We start from the raw sequence: 18,725 nt of genomic DNA on the forward strand, positions 1-18,725 counted from the left end.
AAATCTTTAAAAAAAAAAAAAAAAAGAAAGAAAATTACAGCAAAAGAGAACAAATTTGGTTTTTGCATCTTTGACTTTCTAATGAAGCTTCATTGGTACTTCTGTTTTTAACCCAAGAGTTTGGGATTTTTCTCATTATCCTTTGCAAAGACTTCCCTACAAACCTCTAGGACAGGAAAGAGAGCAAACTGAACCAGCACTCCAGAACAGGTGAAAGCAGCATTGTTTTTCATGGATAAATGGGGCAGGAGAGTGCAGGGGGAAGAAACAGCATGAATGCAAAGCCCCCCAAGCAGAAGTGCACTTAGCATAGATAAGGAATGGCCAGGAGGCCACTGAGAAGGGCACAGGGAAGGGGAAACTGGCCAGCGCCTGGGCAGGAAAGGGTGCGGGAAGGAATCAGTCTTTAAGGGAGGAAGTCACTGAAGAGTTCTAAACACAAAATGGACGTGATCTGACCTATATTTTAAAGTCACTCTGGGGGCGCCTGGGTGGCTCAGTTATTGGGCATCTGCCTTCGGTTCAGGTCATGATCCCAGGGTCCTGGAATCAAGCCCCGCATTGGGCTCCCTGCTCCGCGGGAAGCCTGCTTCTCCCTCTGCCTGCCGCTCCCCTTGCTTGTGTTCCCTCTCTCACTGTGTCTCTCTGCCAAATAAAATAAAAATAAAACCTTTAATAAATAAATAAATAAAGTAAGTCACTCTGGCTACTGAGTGGAGGACAGACCATAGGAGCAAGGGTGGAAGCAGGGACACCAGTTAGAAGGCTATGGCAAATTTAAAGCAAGGGGGAAAAAATGATGAGAGTAACAGCCAATTTCTATAGAGGTTACAATGTGCCAGGCACTATTCCAACTGCTTTACATATATAAATATATTTCTCCTAACAACCTTATTAAGTCAGATCAGATAACTGGGGCCCATGGAGATGTTACATAACTTGTCCAGGGTCCATGCTCTTCTCAACTAGATGTTCCACCCAGCTGATAATGAGAGACTGGCCAGCACAGCAGAGTGAAGTGATGAGAAGTAGTTGGCTCCGACAGTAGAACCAGTAGGGTTCCTGGATATATATGTTATGTACAGCATCTCATTTTTTTTTTTTTTTTAAGATTTTATTTATTTATTTGAGAGAGAGAGAGAATGAAAGACAGAGAGCATGAGAGGGAGGAGGGTCAGAGGGAGAAGCAGACTCCCTGCCGAGCAGGGAGCCTGATGCGGGACTCGATCCCGGGACTCCAGGATCATGACCTGAGCCGAAGGCAGTCGCTTAACCAACTGAGCCACCCAGGCACCCACAGCATCTCATTTTTAATTTGATTCTCATGACACTCTAAGGCATGGAGGCAGGCAGGACTGCTAGCATCATCTCATGAATGAGAAAGCCAGCTGGAGTGGTGGATCAAGGTCATCCTACTGGGCAAGGCTAAGGTTCACTGGGCCACAGGGCTTGTGACCCCACATTCTCTCCACCCACCAGCTTCTTTGGGAACTATAGATATTTCAGTTCTGTGATGATGAGTGTTCTGGTAGAGCTTCCTCATTTGTCTGTCTTCCCAGCTCTGCCAGGAGAGAAGTTTCTCTCACTTAGTGGCTCCTCCACAGACAGCCTGCAGCATCAGCCCTTGGATGACCCTTCCTATCTGGAAAGAAGTTTTGTTTGTCGCTTCCGCTGCCTGCTGGACAATTCTTCTGGGTTTCTGGTAATCACACTGTCCTTATAGGCTCAGGAACTTCCTATACCAGTGCTCTGCCCAGATGGGACACTGCCCAAGGGTTGAGCCAGGCTTCCTCACCATCCCAGGATGGTGAATCTGGCCTTCAGCTCACTGCCGTTTCAGAATACCAAGTTCTCTTTTGAACCTTCCTCTGCCTGGTTAAGATATGGGATTTGTTTACTTGGGATTTAGTTACACCTGTTACCTATAGTACATCCTAAGTGGAGATCCCTGGTGAACTCAGGATGTTAACATCCACCTTCTTCACCGTCCCCCAAATCAGCTAAAAGTGCCTACCAATTCCTGGAATTGTATACCCTCTCACAGCTCAATTAACTCCGCAGCTCTTTGAAAAAGGCTGTGTGGGTCAGGGACCGAAGGGAAGACTGGGAAGCCATGAAAAATGATCAGGGCCTAATGGGCAGAGCAGAATGAGGAAGCTCCAAACCTGCACACACCTATACTGAGTCCTACCTGTTCAACTACAAGGAGGGTACGGGACCCTCTGAGTTCCCTAAGAGGAAAGTCATATCGACTATTTTAGCTACTTAACATCCTCTTCTCTTTTCTCTTCTCATTATGTTTGGGGTCTGCTTTTTCTAGGAGTTGAATTTCCATGGCCATCTGAAGTTCCTCCCTGGACAGAACAATAGGTTAGAAGATGGTATCCTCATGTCTCCTCAACGCACCCTGTTCGCCATTGCAGCACCTCGCCAGCCACTCACCATCCTGGAGCTCCAAGATGAAACATTTCTTTTCCAAACAAAACACAAATTGGATTTCACACCTATAGCCTGTGATTCCAGGTACATCCCTCTGACCAGAAATCATGACTCCTAGGGAACCAAGGGTGCTCCCAGAGTAATTATGGTCCAAATCCTGAGTCTAGAACCACAGGCAAGGCAAGAACAGTTGGCCAATCCTGTCCAAACAGGTTCTGTAATGAGAGTTAGTAGAAAAGGTGCCGCTTATAAGGGCAATGTAGGAGTGTGGGGTTTAGGGTATGATGCAGAAAGCAAATCCCAAGTAATACTCGTCTCCCTCTCAGAAACTTCCAGTAACAAATCATAGTGAAGCCCCAAGAAGTCCCACTATGAAAAATCTAACTAACTAGGTTTGACCCAATTGTTCCCAAATCTTATTTGACCATTGAACCTTTCTTGGGGGAATCAGTTAACACGCTACAATGCCAACGCCCCTTAGAACACATTCTGGAAAGCACTGGCTTAAGAACAAGTGCTTCCATGCACTGTTAGTACTGGAACTTACAAGTTCTGTTTCCTCCTCAAAGATGCTGGGGAGTCACAGAGCCCTCTGACGAAGGCGGTGGAATCTGTCCTCCACAAAGTTAACGTGGGTACTGACCCCCGTTCCACAGCACAGGTTTACAGCAGGATCTGGGAACAGGTGGGCGGCAGAAGTGTCTGACAGGGCGCACACTCCGGTCAGGGCCGACGCCTCTTCAGGGTCTGCGCCAGCCCCGCGGCTAGGAGGGGCGCCCCCTCCGGACCTGGGCCGCCCAGAGAAGACCGCTCCCGGCGCCTGGGCGCCAAGCCGAACGGCCTGCGAAGGCTCCCTGTGAGGCGCTGGGACGGGCGGGCGGCAGGGCTGTAAGCCGCGGGGTGCCGTGTCTCGTCCGCAGAGGCAAGCTGGTCCTGGGCTACACCGACAGCGAGCTCTGCAGGAGGGGCTCCGGCTACCAGTTCATCCACGCGGCCGACATGATGCACTGCGCCGAGAACCACGTGCGGCGTGAGTTCGGGAGGCGCTGTCGGGGCCCAGCCTGCCCCGCGGCCGCCTCCCGCCTCCTCCCGCAGCGCCCGCTGCAGAGGGCTGGGGGGGGGGGGTCCGAGGCTCCGACGCGCGCGCAGTCTCTCTCTCTCTCTCTGTCTCTGTCGGCAGTGATGAGGACGGGCGAGAGCGGCCTCACGGTGTTCCGGCTGCGGGTGCAGTCCAACGCCCGCCTGCTGTTCCGCGGCGGCCAGCCCGACTGCATCGTCGCCCGACAGCGGGCCCTGACGTAAGTAGGGCCCCGGCGGGAAGTGAGGGCCCTGTCGTAAATGAGGGCCCGACGTCCGCGGGGCCCGACGACGGCAGAGCGAACTGACAGAAATGAGGTTCTTGCGCCCCCTCCCCCCGGTGAGGACCATGTCGTAAAAGCGAGGTCCCGACGTACGTGTGATCCTGAAACAAGACGGAAATAAAAGCCCCTAAGTGAGGCCCCAACACAAATGCGGGCCGGAAGGGAGGGCCCGAAGGGAGGGTCCCACGCAAATGAGGGCCTGAAGGGAGGGCCCGAAGGGAGGGTCCCACTCAAATGTGGGCCGGAAGGGAGGGCCCGAAGGTCGGGTCCCACGCAAATGCGGGCCGGAAGGGCGGGCCCGAAGGGAGGGTCCCACTCAAATGTGGGCCGGAAGGGAGGGCCCAAAGGGCGGGTCCCACACAAATGCGGGCCAGTAGGAAGGGCACGAAGGGAGGGTCCCACACAAATGCGGGCCCGAAGGGAGGGTCCCACGCAAACGAGGGCCCGAAGGGCGGGTCCCACGCAAATGAGGGCCTGAAGGGAGGGTCCCACGCAAACGAGGGCCGGAAGGGCGGGCCCGAAGGAAGGGTCCCACGCAAATGAGGGCCGGAAAGGCGGGTCCGACGCAAATGCGGGCCCGAAGGGAGGGTCCCACGCAAATGCGGGCCCGAAGGGAGGGTCCCACGCAAATGAGGGCTGGAAGGGAGGGCCCGAAGGGAGGGTCCCACTCAAACGAGGGTCGGAAGGGCGGGCCCGAAGGGAGCGTCCCACACAAATGTGGGCCGGAAGGGAGGGTCCCACGCAAATGCGGGCCGGAAGGGAGGGTCCCACGCAAAGGAGGGCCGGAACGGGGGGGGGGGGGGGGGGTGGTGTTCCACGCAAATGAGGGCCGGAAGGGAGGGCCCAAGGAAGGGTCCGAGGCTAATGTGATTGCGGATCAGTCAAGATTGTTGTCAATATATCGATATATTTCCTTCAGGTATGTTTTGGCTCATATTTAAGTTTTATACTTGAAATTATATCCTATACATAGTTTTATAAGTAAATGGAATCCCAGAAAAAGAACAGAGAGAGTGGGCAATATATCTATACCTATATCTGTCTATCTATATATTTATGTGCGTGTGTGTATATATGTTTGAAGAAATAATGACCAGAAACGTCTCCAGTTTGGGAAAAATTATAATTATAGATTCAAGAACCTCAGCGAATTCCAAGCAGGATAAATACAAAAAAAACCACACCAAGGCATATTCTGGTCAGATTGTTGTACACCAAAGCTAAAGAGAAAACTTTAAAAGCAGTCTAAGATAAAAAGCACATTACATATAAGAAACAATTAGATTATTGTGGACTTCTCAACAGAAAAAATGGTGATCAGAAAACATTAGAACAGTATCTTTGAAGTGCTTTTAAAAAATTGTCAACTCTGAATTCTGTGAACAATGAACATAGCCCTCAAAAATAATAACAAACAAAGACATTTTCATTAAAGGAAAAAAAAAATCCAACAATTTATTGCCAGTAGATCTGCACTATAAGGAATGCTAAAAGAAATATGTCAGGTGGAAGGGAAATGATATCCACTAAGACCTTGAACCTTGAAAAAGGAGTGGGCAGGATGAGGAATGGTAAACATGTGGATAAATATAAAATATTATTTTTCCTTTTTAAAAAATACATGTGACTGCTTAAAGCCAAAAATATAGTATGGGATTTATAACATATATAGATGTAATATATATGACACCTCTAGGATAAAGGATGGGTGTTAGGAGTACATGGACCATTGCAAGATGCATATGTTTTATGTAAAGTGGCACAGTACTAATTCTAAGTAGACATTGAAATCTTGAGGGTATATTTCATAATTTCTAAAGCAACCATTAAAAATATAATGCAAAAGATAGAACCAAAAATCCAGTATATAAATGAAAATGAATTTCTTAAAAAATTAATGTATCTAGGCAGGAAAGGGGTGCATAGAGGGGAAGAAGGGGGGACAAACAAATATAATATAAAAGACCCAAATCCAGACATAGCAATAATGCCACTAAATGTTAATGGATAAAACACTCCAATTAAAACACACAGATTGTCGAAATGGATTTTTAAAAAAGCACTCAACCATATGCCTTATATATTTTTTTAGTATATATTTTTAGTATATGTGCTGTTGAAGCAAGCACAAGAGATATATTTTTAAATAGTGACACAAATAAGTTGAAAGGAATAAGACATAAAATAAAAGATGTGTGGTACAAACAGTACGTACAAGAAAGCCAGAGTGGTTGTATTCATATCATACAAAGTAGACTTAAGGACAAAGGCTATGACCAGAGATCTTAAGGTGAGATACCAGCTTCTCTAAAGGTCCCTCCAGTGATGGGGTTTCCTATGCCCACAGCATCCTGGTCATCTTCTGTCAAAGACACTCCATGTTACTTCAGTTTTCCTTTGTGGAGCTACAAACCAAATGTGAGATTCCAAGTGGAGTCAGGCCAGCAAGTGAAGGTTTTTCACCTTGCTGAGCATGGTGTTACATGGCTGTTGGGGCGGCCTATAGCAGCCATATACCATGTGTCTTTTGGAAGGGAAGAAGGGAGAGGAGGAAGGGCGGGAAAATTATTTTTCCCAGTGAAAAACAGTTGCATGTATCATATTTGCATAATGATTTATCCTTTTCGACGTAAACTTAAAGTTTAGGGTATTTCTACATGTGTTTTTGGAATACTCATCCCACAAATAAGCAGTTTCCTCTGAGACTTCTTCAGAATTCAAGACAGAAAGTATTGGCCAAGATTTTATACTCCAAAGAATGCAAAAGAGAAGCAAGTTCAATATTATGTCTTCTCCCTTGGATGGAAAAACCAGAACAGCTGATGTCCAGCGCCTTGCTCACTTGTTCAGTTACTTGGCCATTACTGTCCCCTGACCAGGAGACTCCCTTTCTCACTCATTCACCCATTCTCAGATGTGGTCTTGTGTTTCCTTAACCACAGGAATGCAGAGGGGGAGGAGCACCTGCGCAAGAGAGCCCTGCAGCTGCCATTCATCTTCACCACAGGGGAAGCCATCCTGTATGACAGCAGCCCCCTGAGCCCTGTGACTGCCCTCCCAGCCAGGAAGAGGATCAGGGCAAGAAAGGGCACCCCCACTGGTCAGGGTCCTGTGCGCCCAGGCTCTCTTCTGGGAGCCATGATGCAGCAAGATGAATCCATATACTTGTCCTGCATTGCCCCAACCCCACAAGGCTCACCCTTGGAGAGGTGGAGGTCCAATGACAGTCATGCGCACAAGGAAGAGAAAGAGGAGGAGGAAGACAACTCCCTCCTGGCTCTCACAGAGACCCTGCTGGAGAAGGACACAGAAGAACAGCCTGATCTCTGCTGCACTCTCCAGCACCTGGGGGTCACTGACCTCAGCCAGCGTGTGTGGGAAGAGAGCCTTCTCAGGGCTGACTCAGGCCCTGCAGGGTCTCAGAATTGCCACCCACTACCACCAAGCCAGGGAGGGGGCTCCCACAGGGAAAAGAAAGTGCTTTTTCATGACAGTGGGAATGTGGCATTACCCCCACCATCCAGCACAACTGCTCCACAGACCCTGAAGCCACAGCCTTCGCTGGGCTCGGGCCAGCTTACCGTGGAAGTGACTCCACCTCAGCACATGGGCACAGTGCCCAGCTACCTTCACACACACACCCAGCATTTTCTCATCTCTGGCCCTACACTCCAGAGTTCTCCACAGTGGCAGCTTCAGCACAGCCAGGATATGCCTTTGAATTTCAGGATATGCCAGAAACCAACAATATTTGACCTCAGCCCCCTCCCTGAGGCCTCCAGCCCCAGCCAACCTGCCCAGGTGTTTCAGCCAAACCACACATCTTCACTCCCTTTAGGAGAAAATGTCCCTAGACACCTGGCTCAGCCAGGTGCTGGTGTTCTGGATTTTTACAAAGAACCCATGCCCTGGACAGCCTCACACAGTGGTCAGTGTCAAGAGCCCTTGATCACCTCAGATCCCACCTCCTGCGGCACCTATCCCTTGGAAAGCATTTGGGATTCCCCGATCCAGGGCCAGCCAGCACTAGTCCCTGTGGAGGTGGAGGCAGGGCAGGTAGCAAGGCAGGCCCAGCCTGACCCCTTCCACCACCTGTGGTCGACCATGGCCAGCCTGTGCCCTCCATGGGCAGGGCCAGCCAGTGACATTCCTCCTAACTTGTGCTGGGGTTTGCCCCCATCTGTGCAGGGAGAAGCGGGTAACCCAAAGGATACAGCTGGGAGTCAAGAGCACCCACCCCACTCCCTGGTGGTGAGCCAGCTCTCGGGGAGCTCTGCCTGCCCTTCCCAGGAGCTCCTGCATATACCCTTGGCTATGCAGGACTCTGACAGCATGGACCCCTGCCCAGCTGCCAAGCAACAGCAGTGGGTACAAATGGGGCTGCAGACCCAGGAAGCTTGTGGACCAGTGAGAGAAGGGTTGCCAAGTGCCCAGCCCTTGGGTGGCTGCCCAAGAGATGCCATCCCCCAGGCCCTGAAGCCAAGCCTCTTCCTGTCCTCCAAGAACAGCTCCCTAGGCATAGGCAGCAGCCAAGGCAAGAGCCCAGCTGAAGCCACAAGGCACAGCAAGGACAGACTGGTCATCGCAGCCCCAGGGGCTGCGGGGAGACCCCAGGTGCAGTCTAGCCTGACCCTGCCTCCCTGCCCTCCTGACTCTGCCTGGCCACCTGCATCTATGCAGGGCAGCCGTGACGTCCAGCTCCAGGTAAGTGTTAGCAAGCAGGACCACGGGGATTTGTGGGTAGCAGGGAGGGGCACTCTACCTCACTGGTCAAGTGCAGAGCTCCTAGCAAATCTGGATGTGAGGGGGCATCTGCCCAGCTGGCCAGTATAGGAGGGGTATCCCACCAGCCCAGCTGGTCCTAAGCACAGCATTACTGTGAAGCTGCAGTGCAGGGATACATGGAGGGATTCTTCAAATGTAGCAGGTCACTGTCAGTGTTGGTCAACTGAGGCTAGTAATGGTGGCAGGAGGGGCTTTACCCCTGGGAATAGTGTGGTTATGACCTGGTGGGCCCTCCAGCTGCAGTCTTCTGGGCATCACTAAGCCACCTGGACACCTACTTTGTAATGTGATTTAGCCCAGCTTTGGACACCCAGAGTTGGATTGGTTGTATTTTGAATTTGACACCCTCTTCTGCTGTGTCTCCCCGGTACCATTTCCAACACCAATAAGCAGGTTAGTGCTGAAGCATTGCTCACTGCCTGGTGCTGGCAGGGAATGAGGACACACATACAGATCCTGCAAATAATCATAATGCACACCCTTAAATGCAGCTTCACATAGAAGTCACACCAGCAGCGTTGTGACCCCTCCCACTTCACACAGAGGAGCAGATGTGCCTTTCCGGTGACATAGGGCTGCCCTCAGGGCGCAGCTGGAATGTGGTTTCCCTGAACCCCAGGCAGCCCGATATAGCTTCACTGGGAGCTCCCCTTCACTTCTCTGGATTTTCTGCCCCCTTCTCATGTCACACTGCCACCTCTCATTTCTGGCATCCTCGGGGTCCCTCAGCTCATACCCCCTTTCCAATTTTTTATTTTCCACCTGTTGTAAGTTAGAAGATCAGAAGACCGAATTTGTTAGACTTCTATCTGAAACCAAAGTAATTCCTAATTAAAGCCTCAAACTTACATCTTTTATAAACAAGTATGATTTTAGAGTCCTTGGGTTAACCCTTGTCTTCTGTAATTTTGTTCTAACTGCTCTAAATGTTTCCCATTTTCCCATCAGCAGTGTGACCAAAACAAAGTGCACAGCACCATAGCACTTGGGATTCCAGGCCCAAAAGGAAGCACATTTTCCTCCAAATTCTGACTTAGAAAGACCGTATCGTGCTTTTTGCCCCTGTCTGTGGACATGATCTGGAGTCTTAACTACTGACATTTTCCCTGAAATTGAAGTATCTTAAATTTTTCATATTGCTGGGTGAATATTTAACTTTTTTCTGTGTGTATAAATACACACTTATCTGAAATCTTATTCTCTGGATCCCAAAGATGTGTTTGTGTGTGTGTGTTCATTTCATTCTGTGTACTTTATACTCAAGACACATATGGAATTCTCATCTTTGTTTAAAAAGTAACTTTTGAATCACAAAAGTGTTAATAGGAAGGGGACACTATGGACATGTTCCAACATTTGCCTTCATAATGACACTTCCAAGCTCAGAGCTGAAGCCAGCATCAGACAACCTGTTTGCAATCAGGGCCATCCAGACACATGGTTCTTACAGCACGGTAACATGCTGACAGCCACACGTGGGGAAGGGATATGTGCCCTTTGGCCTAGACCCCTGGAGAGGGCTTGACCTTCACCCAGTATCTTGGACACAGGAGAAGTGGGTCCTCTGTGGAGCCCATGTGCAGGAGGAATGGTGTTCTGCCCTAGAGGATGGCATGGGAACATGGCAGATGGAAGATCTAGACAGTGGTACACCTTTGAAGCACAGGGTGCATGCATCTCAGTCTCCCAACAGAGCAAAAGGAAAAAGGTTGGCGGCCACTGCTTCTCCTTCCATAAAGGACTCAGAATGGTTGAGGGTTATAGTAGCACTTCCACTGACTTCTGTGGCTTCCACCACAGGACTCATTGCTCGGGAGCTAAATGGACCAGATGTCATCAAGTATGACCACCATTGGACCTGCTCACCAGTGTCACCCAGAACCAGGCACATAGTAGGTGCTTAATGAATGTCCATTGTATGTGTGCATGAATGAAAGCACAGGTGAAGAAACCACAGCACAGGAACACAGAGGTCCGGGAACCAGCCCAGTCAGAACCCAACAGAAGGACCCCTCTGATGCCACCAGGTCCACCAGCAGTTACCAGAAACCATGTGACCTGCACAGGATAAGCCACCATGTTCATCTTCCACAGCATCAGATCGGGTGATGGTTGATGTTGTTTCATGTATGGAATGTCTGCCATTTTGGACCCTTGGACCTAAAACACTGAAGCATCAACTAAGACCCTGCAGCCTGACAAATGGGAGAAAACACACACAGAAGTGTTCACCAGTACTCATAAATCCCTCCACCTGCTCTCTCAAACCAAAAATTACAGCCTCTCATCATGGGGAAAGGGGAAATTCTCTAACCTCATTTAGAATCTGTACATGGCAGTATGTCTTAACAAACCATGGTCTATTTGGAGTACTTTTTATGTTTTTCTGTCCAAAGTAAACGGTTTAATCACAAAACAGTGCATGTTCTTGGACACTCTGAGGCCTGCCTTGATGTGAAGAGTTGTCCTTCCATGGTATCTTCAACTGGGTCACAAGTTTTTTAAAACTACTTAAAATGTTCCGTGTGAAATGCAGACTCATTACATGTGTAACAATCTGTACATTCCATTTCTCTGTGTTGTTTATTTACTACCATGGACTATAATGAAACACTGGCAGTCAATGCACAGCTCACAAGAATATGTCTGGTGTTTCATTCATATGTGGAGTAGCAAATTACCACAAAACGTAGGCTATTAAAACAACAATCGTCTCTTTGCTTATTATTCTGCAGTTTGGTGGGCTCCACTGGATGGTTCTGCTGTGGGTCTCGCCTGCATCGTTCATGTGGCTGTGGTCATCTGGCAGCTCAGCAGGGGCTCACTCACATGTCTGGTAGCTTGCTGGGTGTCAGCCAGGCTCCTTGGTTCCCTCCCTTCCCAAGACACCAGGATTTCTTGGCTGCAGCATGCTCCAAGAAGTCAAGCCCCCGTGTCCAAGTGCTTATCAAGCCTCTGCTAGGGCAGGTGATCAAGCCAAGTCACATGGCCAAGGCCAGAATCAAAATGGAGGGTAATCAGGAACGTAACACTGGGAGGGAGGCTTCATTGACACCAACAAACAGCCGTCCCCTCCCGCAACACTCTTGGGAGCAGTAATCTCTGGGTAACAGGTGAGGGGCATCCACCACATCCATGTGAACATGAGTCATCCGGAACTTGCCCCAGAAAATGTCTTTCAGGGACCAGTGTACAAAAGTCTATTTCATGGGTGGTGAAGCTGGGCTGGTCCTTGGAGACAGCAACCCATGTAAAAAATAACCACAAACATATAACTCATTTTAAAAGCATGCAACACGAAATTCTTTTCAAGAAGGAGCTTAATTAGCTAATGTTGCCAAACAGCCAGCTTTGTGACTGCCCAAGGTGATGTCCAAATTCTGTACTTGTCCTTTGCCTCCACAGAATGTGCTCATGTTGCCCCAAAGCCTTCAGTTTCTTGTGAATTGCACTCTTGTCCCAGAAGTTACAGGATTCCCATTAGGTAAAGCACAAACCCCTCATCAGTACCCTTGATGCAGTCAAATTGTCCCAGACTCATCAATCATTAAAAGGAACAAAATCAGCCTTCCTAATAATTTGGGTGTACAGTATAATAAAGACTATATTTGGTTTCATCAACATCTTGGAAATAATAACTTTTAATCAAATATAACCCATACATTCAGCAAAATATTATTACATTATTTAAAAAAGAAGTATGTGTTACATGGCCAGTAATACCATAACCTCTTACTAATGTAATCATTATTCAGCATATTAAAACAGATAGTAAATGTGTGCACATATATGTGCGTGTTTAGTTACAGGTCTGACTCTGTGGTGAGTACAGCCTTTCTGGTTCTCTTGTATTTGTGGTCTGGCCCAAGCAGGATGAGTTGAAGCAAATGTGTGTGTGAAAATCAGCCTGACTGATGAGCTCAGATGATTAAACAGTACTCTTCCTTTCTACTGAGTATAACTTGAAAGTAATTCGATGACTGTCCTTTTAACTTGGCGCACATGCTTCAGGACACTGTAGACAGTTCCCCAAACATTCTTTTACAACTACCATGATTCAGATTGTGCCAATGCTATAAGAGTGCTGCTGTCACTGATTCAGGGGACTGCTTCCTGAGGCCAGGGCAGATGGAGGGGAGGCCAAGTGCTTGACTGCCCAGTGCTAGGACTGGCCACGAGAAGATGGGCTAGGAAGGATGGAGTAAAAGGGGAAAGAGAGTGGGCAGGCTTTTGAGGTCATAAACAAGCAGTCGCAGCTGGCTAGAGGGACTGGCTGTACTTGTTCACTCTTTTGTGGGATGTGGCACACACCACCTTCTAAGGTGCCGGGCTCCAACCAGCTCGAGAAACCAAGGGAGCTTCTTCCATCAGAACTCAAAGGGCATAAAACGACCAGAGGGGCCTCCACTGCTGCAGGGTTTCTATGAGTTAGCCTGGGAGGGCTGCACTAGGCTCCCCTTCAGGACCTTCATGGATTGAATATGCCCCTCATTCAGCCAAATTCATGGATACCACTCCTGGAGCTGGGTCAGAGGTCCCTCCCAAGCACATGGGCTGAGAGTGGGGTAGGGAGTCTCCTAGAGAGAATTTGGAGTTCTCTTTAGGGGTTATCAGAGGAGATGTTGTTGGAAGACATAAACAGAAAACCCAACTCTGTCTGATTTAAACAGCTGGACTAGGGATTACTCCCCTAGCTAGAAGCCCAGTGCATAAGGGAGTCTTTGGGATAATCCAGTGTTGCTGGTGTTTCTCTCTGGTTCTTGGTGTTGCCTTGTGCAGTGTGTTTGCTTCACTCTGGACAGGTAGCAGGTCCAGAGCCCAAACCACAGCCACAACGTGCCACATAGGAGACTATCCTTCCTTCCTGTCCCTCTCTCTCAAGAGCAAGTAAAATTTCCCCCAGAGTTTCCAGAAATAACATTCCACTGATCCAAGATGGGTCACGTTCCTGTGTATGAACTAATCATGGGAGAAGAACACAGGGAGGGTGGGGTTGCCTGGGGTTATCTGGAATTTCCCAGGTAGATTTGGGAGACCCAGAGCCCAGCACTGGAGCTGGGTTCATCTCATATTCCCAAGAGTTGCCTCAATAGAGAAGTGACTGTACCATGAGCAGAGAGGTCTTGGAGACACAGGCAGCCATGAATCTTCTGAAGGCTTGGTGGGCTCTCCATCTTTACCATCTAATGAGCTTTGCTTCCTGCAGCTATGCTAGGCCCACAGGTGGCCACAGGACACACAGTAACACAAGAGCTGTAGTCTAGACAGACCCAACTCTGAACATGGAGGCCTGTGAAAGTCCAGGGCAGCTCTCACCCCAGCTCCGATTGGAAAACACAATATCATAAAGTATCAGTATTTCCTAATTGACCTAAGGATTCAGTGAAATCCAGTCAAACTTACCATGTTTCTCATGAAATTTGAAAAGTTGATTCAAAACTGTATGAGGTAGATGAAGGGCCAAGATTAACCAAGACATCTAGTCATAAAGAAGAACAAAGGGCCATACTCGCCATATTGCCTATCAAGGCTTTCATAAAGCACAACAGTGAAGAGACTATGGTGTTAGTACATAGTCACACAGTGGAGGAATAGAGTAGGAGCCCAGAAGCCGACCACACATCTATAGGAATTTGATATATGATGGAGGTGATCAGAACTATGGGGAAAGGCAGTATACCCGGCAGTCCCACAGATCTATCTCTTGCTTCAACAGTATTTAGATGGAACAGACCCAGGGACTCCCCTTCTACCAGCCTCCAACCACCCTCCAACATTTTTTCCAGTGGCAACCTTCGGAGCCATCTTCCCCGGCACCCTCTACCTCCAGGGCCAGCCAACACCATATTTTGAGCTAGCTTCTTATTACCAATCAACAATGAGCTCCCAGACTCATTAGAATTATTCCAGCCAGGTGGAGGCCACCATCAACCACCTGGCCAACATGCATCTGCAGGCCTCCAGCACCTACCTCTCTCTGGGCTTCAATTTCCACCATGAGGACATGGCTCTGGAGGGCTGCAAGTTGGCTGAGGAGAAGCACAAGGGCACTGAGCATCTCCAGAAGATGCAAAACCAGCACAGCAGCCACACCCTCTTCCAGGACATGCAGAAGGAGTCTCAAGATGAGTGGGGTAAAGCCCAAGACACCATGGAAGCCACCCTGTTTCTGGAGAAGAACAGGAACCAGGCCATTTTGGGTCTACATGCCCTGGGTTCTGCCAGTGCAGACCCCTATTTCTGTGACTTCCTGAAGAGACACTTCCTGGATGAGGAAGATGGAGACCATCAGAGTAACCTCTGCAGGCTGGCTGGCCCCCCGGCTGGGCTGGGTGAAGATCTCTTTGAAAGGCTCACCCTCAAGCATGACTAGCAGCCTCTGGAGCCCTGCATCCTTTGAGAGGACACACCGACATCCTCTTGGTGCCAGGGCTTCTGCTTGAGCCTCTCCCTCAACTACTAGGTGGTTTTTTAAACACCCTGGCACCCTCTCCCAAGCCATGGACTAAATGGAAACAAAGCAATAAAGCTTTTTGCAGGAAAAAAAAAAAAGCTGTGGGAGAAAGATAGGTCATTTAGCAATGGAGCTGAAACAATGGGTTAGCCATATGGAAGAAAAATAAAATGGGGTCTCGGTCTTCTCATACATAAAGTCTAAATGGAGCAGATAATTAGGAAAGGCAAAAGTTTCAGAGTTTTAGAAAAAAATATAACAGAAAATCTTTATGACCTCAGGATAGGGAAGAATTTCTTAAACAAGATATAAAGAGCAAAAGCAAAAAAGGGAGGAGGAAGAATTGGAAATCCTTTTTAAATATATTAAAAATTAACAACCTTTATGCATGAAATATGCCATACATGAAATGGAAGGACAAATAAATTATTGGGACTACACCAAAATAAAAAGCTTTTGCACAGAGAAAAGAACCATCAACAAAACAAAAAGGCAACCTACTGAATGGGAGAAGATATTTGCAAATTATATAGCCGGTAAAAGGTTAATATCCAAAATATATAAAGAACTCCATACAATTCACCACCCAAAAAATAAGTTTAGAAATGGCAGAAGACATGAAGAGACATTTTTCCAAAGGAGACATACAGATGGCCAACAGACACACGAAAAGATGCTCAACATCATTCATCATTGAGGAAATGCAGATCAAAGTCTCACACAATGACATATCATCTCACACAGTCAGAATGGCTAGAATCAAAAAGACAAAAAATAACAATGTTGGCAAGGATGTAGAGAACAGGAAACCCTCACAGGGAAACAGAGTTGGGTTTTCTGGTTATGCCTTTCAACAGCATGCGGGAATGCAAACTGGAGCAACCACTATGGAAAACAGTATGGAGGTTCCTCAAAAAATTAAAGATAGATATAGATATATGATCCAATAATTCCCCTACTTGGATCCAGGAAGCCCAGAGAGCTACAAAAAAGATGAACCCAAAGATGTGGAATATCTTACACTCTACTGGTGAGAGTTTAAATTGTTACAAATTTTGAAAATAATTTGGCATTATCATGTGAAGTTAAACAAGTGTACACCCTTTGACTCAACACTACTCTTCCTAGATACACACAAGAAGATAAAAGATTGCACAGGTACACCATATGCACAGACATTGCAGTTGCTAAAGCCTGGAAACAAACCAAATGATCACCAACAAGGCAAGTGAATTCTGTCATGGCCATATGATGGGTACTGCATTCACCAATGGAAACTAATGAATCACTGCTGCATGCGTTAATATGGATGAGTCTCAGAAACATACTGTTGGATAAAACATGAAAATCACAGAAAAATACACACACTATGACTAAAAGTACACACAAACTCTCTTTCTCTCAAATAAGTAAATAAATAAAATCTTTAGCCCAGTGATGGGTATTAAGGAGGGCACGTACTGCATGGAGCACTGGGCATTATACGAAAACAATGAATCATGGATCACTACATCAAAAACAAATGATGTATTGTATGGTGACTAACATAACATAATTAAATTAAATTAAATTAAAAAATAAAACACACACACACACGTATTAAAGAAATGTAAATCCTAAATGTCAAAATTGTGGAGGCAGGGGGTGGCAAAAAGCACAATGTGACTGGGAGGGGTGAGCAGAGTATTCCCGATATTGGTAATGTTCTGTTTTTAGCACCAGTGGTGGGCCCATCAGGGTCCTTTTACTATTCATTTGTATGTACTATGCTCCATAATGTTAAAAATATTTTTTAAAACTCACCCTATGCTTCTAATGTAAGAGGGACCAGTTACATATACTGGCACTTCCCACAGTGTGGGATCCTCAGGACATGATGTAGGGAATCTTGTTAATATCAAGGATAATCCCCCAGTATGGCACTTGGAAGTCTGTAACACCGTAAACTTCAATTTTTTTTAAGCAGAAACCAGCGCTCAGCTGGGTACTTTCCCAATCATCATACCTGGATGGAACTGCATTGTTTCATTTCCACATTATTGGGTGGGGGGTTGCTTATCTATTCATGGCAAATTATATTGCTTTTCCATTAAAAAAAAAAAGTAATACAGAATTCTACTTCCAGGAAAACGGAGACTTTTTCCCCTATCCTTTTACTAAGTACAACTGAAAACCCTAGACATTATGTATAAGCTTCACATTAAAAAAAAGACTGGAGAGAATAAGACAGAACAACTAGAAACATTAGAACCCAAGGAATAACACCACACTGAGTTCCCTATTTTGTTTGGTTTTGGTTGGGTTGGGTTTTGTTGTTTCTTTGTTTGTTTGTTTGTTTGTTTAATGTATCCCAGACTTGGAGCTGAGGAAGCCAGCTGGAAACACCAGTGAGCACAGACTAAGAAGGCTCCAACAAAAACTGGATCTCTCTAATCAAATAACCAGAAGGGGGACCACCTATCAAGACAGAAAACTTTTAGACATGATTGCTGTATTTCAACGAAACACCACAGAAAATACTGTGACCCATACCCACTCATGTGAGCAAAGAACTAGACTTTCACCTTTTCCAGGCACTACAAACCCTCCACCAGGGTGCAGTCAGAGAATGTCAAGTTGGGAGCCAAGCCTTGTGCCCCAGTGGGACTAACAAGACCCCAGAGCCAGAAGTGTCAGTGGAGGCCAGCTAGGTAGCAGTGACAAGCCACTCCAACCCCACTCAGCCAGAGGTATCGGTAGGGACATTATGGTAAGCCAGAACTCTCATCCCTGCCCAGAAATAACAAGAGCCCCTTCCTCAGTGTCAATGGTGGCCAAGTGTGGAACCTGGACCTCTATGCCCACCTGGCTGTAACGAGGCAGTGCTCCCACTTCCCCTACTAAAGCAATGTCAGAAGACAGCTAAAATAGGAGATCTAAATTAAGATGCAGAGTCTCATAACATGATACCCCCAAATATCCAGGTTTCAGTTGAAAATCATTTGTCATACCAAGAACCAGGGATAGCCCAACATGAATGAAAAAAGATGATCAATAGATGCAAACACAAGGTGATTGAGATGTTAGAATTACCTGCAAACATTTTAAAGAAACCACCATAAAAAAACACATAAAACAAATTTTAAAAAATAGAAAGTCTCAGCAAAGAAATGGAAAAATATAAAGAATAAAATGTAAATTTTAGGACAGAAAAATATAATAACTGAAATAAATTCCCTGGATGGACTCAACAACAAGGGAGTGGAAAACAGTATCAATGAACTGGAAGATAGAACAAGAGAAATTACCCAATCTAAACAGCAGAGAGAAAATAGATTGGGAAGGGGGGAAGCAGAATCTCGGGGACTTAGGGAACTATAATAAAAGCTCTCGCATGTGTACCATCAGAGTTCAAGAAAGGAGGAGGGGAGCAGGGCTGAAAAAGTACTCAGAGAAATAATGGCTGAATACCCATCACCGGAGGGCACCTGTTGTAATAAGCACTGGGTGTTAGTACGCAAACAACGAATCATGGAACACTACATCAAAAACTAATGATGTACGGTATGGTGACTAACTTAACATAATAATTAAAAAAAAAAAAGGAGGGGGCGGAGCAAGATGGAGGAGTAGTAGGAGACCTGGATTTCATCTGGTCCCAGGACTTCAGCTGGATAGGGATCAAACCATTCTGAACACCTACGAAC

General features: G+C 47.0%; 1 protein-coding gene and 1 pseudogene across 4 annotated transcripts in view; both read left to right on the forward strand.

Moving 5' to 3' along the window:
• LOC118528964 (aryl hydrocarbon receptor-like) overlaps positions 1-11,274 on the forward strand; it is a 42,919-nt gene extending 31,645 nt beyond the window's left edge. For 2 of the 4 annotated variants that reach the window (XM_078066475.1, XM_078066793.1), the window contains exons 6-10: positions 1,560-1,702; positions 2,321-2,523; positions 3,360-3,469; positions 3,620-3,737; positions 6,743-9,488. In XM_078066475.1, the coding sequence (XP_077922601.1) occupies positions 1,560-1,702; positions 2,321-2,523; positions 3,360-3,469; positions 3,620-3,737; positions 6,743-8,633 (2,465 nt within the window). In that variant the 3' untranslated portion in view covers positions 8,634-9,488. Of the gene's footprint in view, positions 1-1,559; positions 1,703-2,320; positions 2,524-3,359; positions 3,470-3,619; positions 3,738-6,742; positions 9,489-9,533 lie in introns of those variants that run through there. The other 2 variants (XM_078067204.1, XM_078067605.1) reach the window with 2 other exon arrangements.
• Positions 11,275-14,463: 3,189 nt separating this feature from the next.
• On the forward strand, positions 14,464-14,958 carry LOC118528944 (ferritin light chain pseudogene; annotated as a pseudogene).
• The last annotated feature ends 3,767 nt before the right edge of the window (positions 14,959-18,725 follow it).

This window comes from Halichoerus grypus, chromosome 1, assembly GCF_964656455.1.
Source record: "Halichoerus grypus chromosome 1, mHalGry1.hap1.1, whole genome shotgun sequence".
Taxonomy (NCBI): domain Eukaryota; kingdom Metazoa; phylum Chordata; class Mammalia; order Carnivora; family Phocidae; genus Halichoerus; species Halichoerus grypus.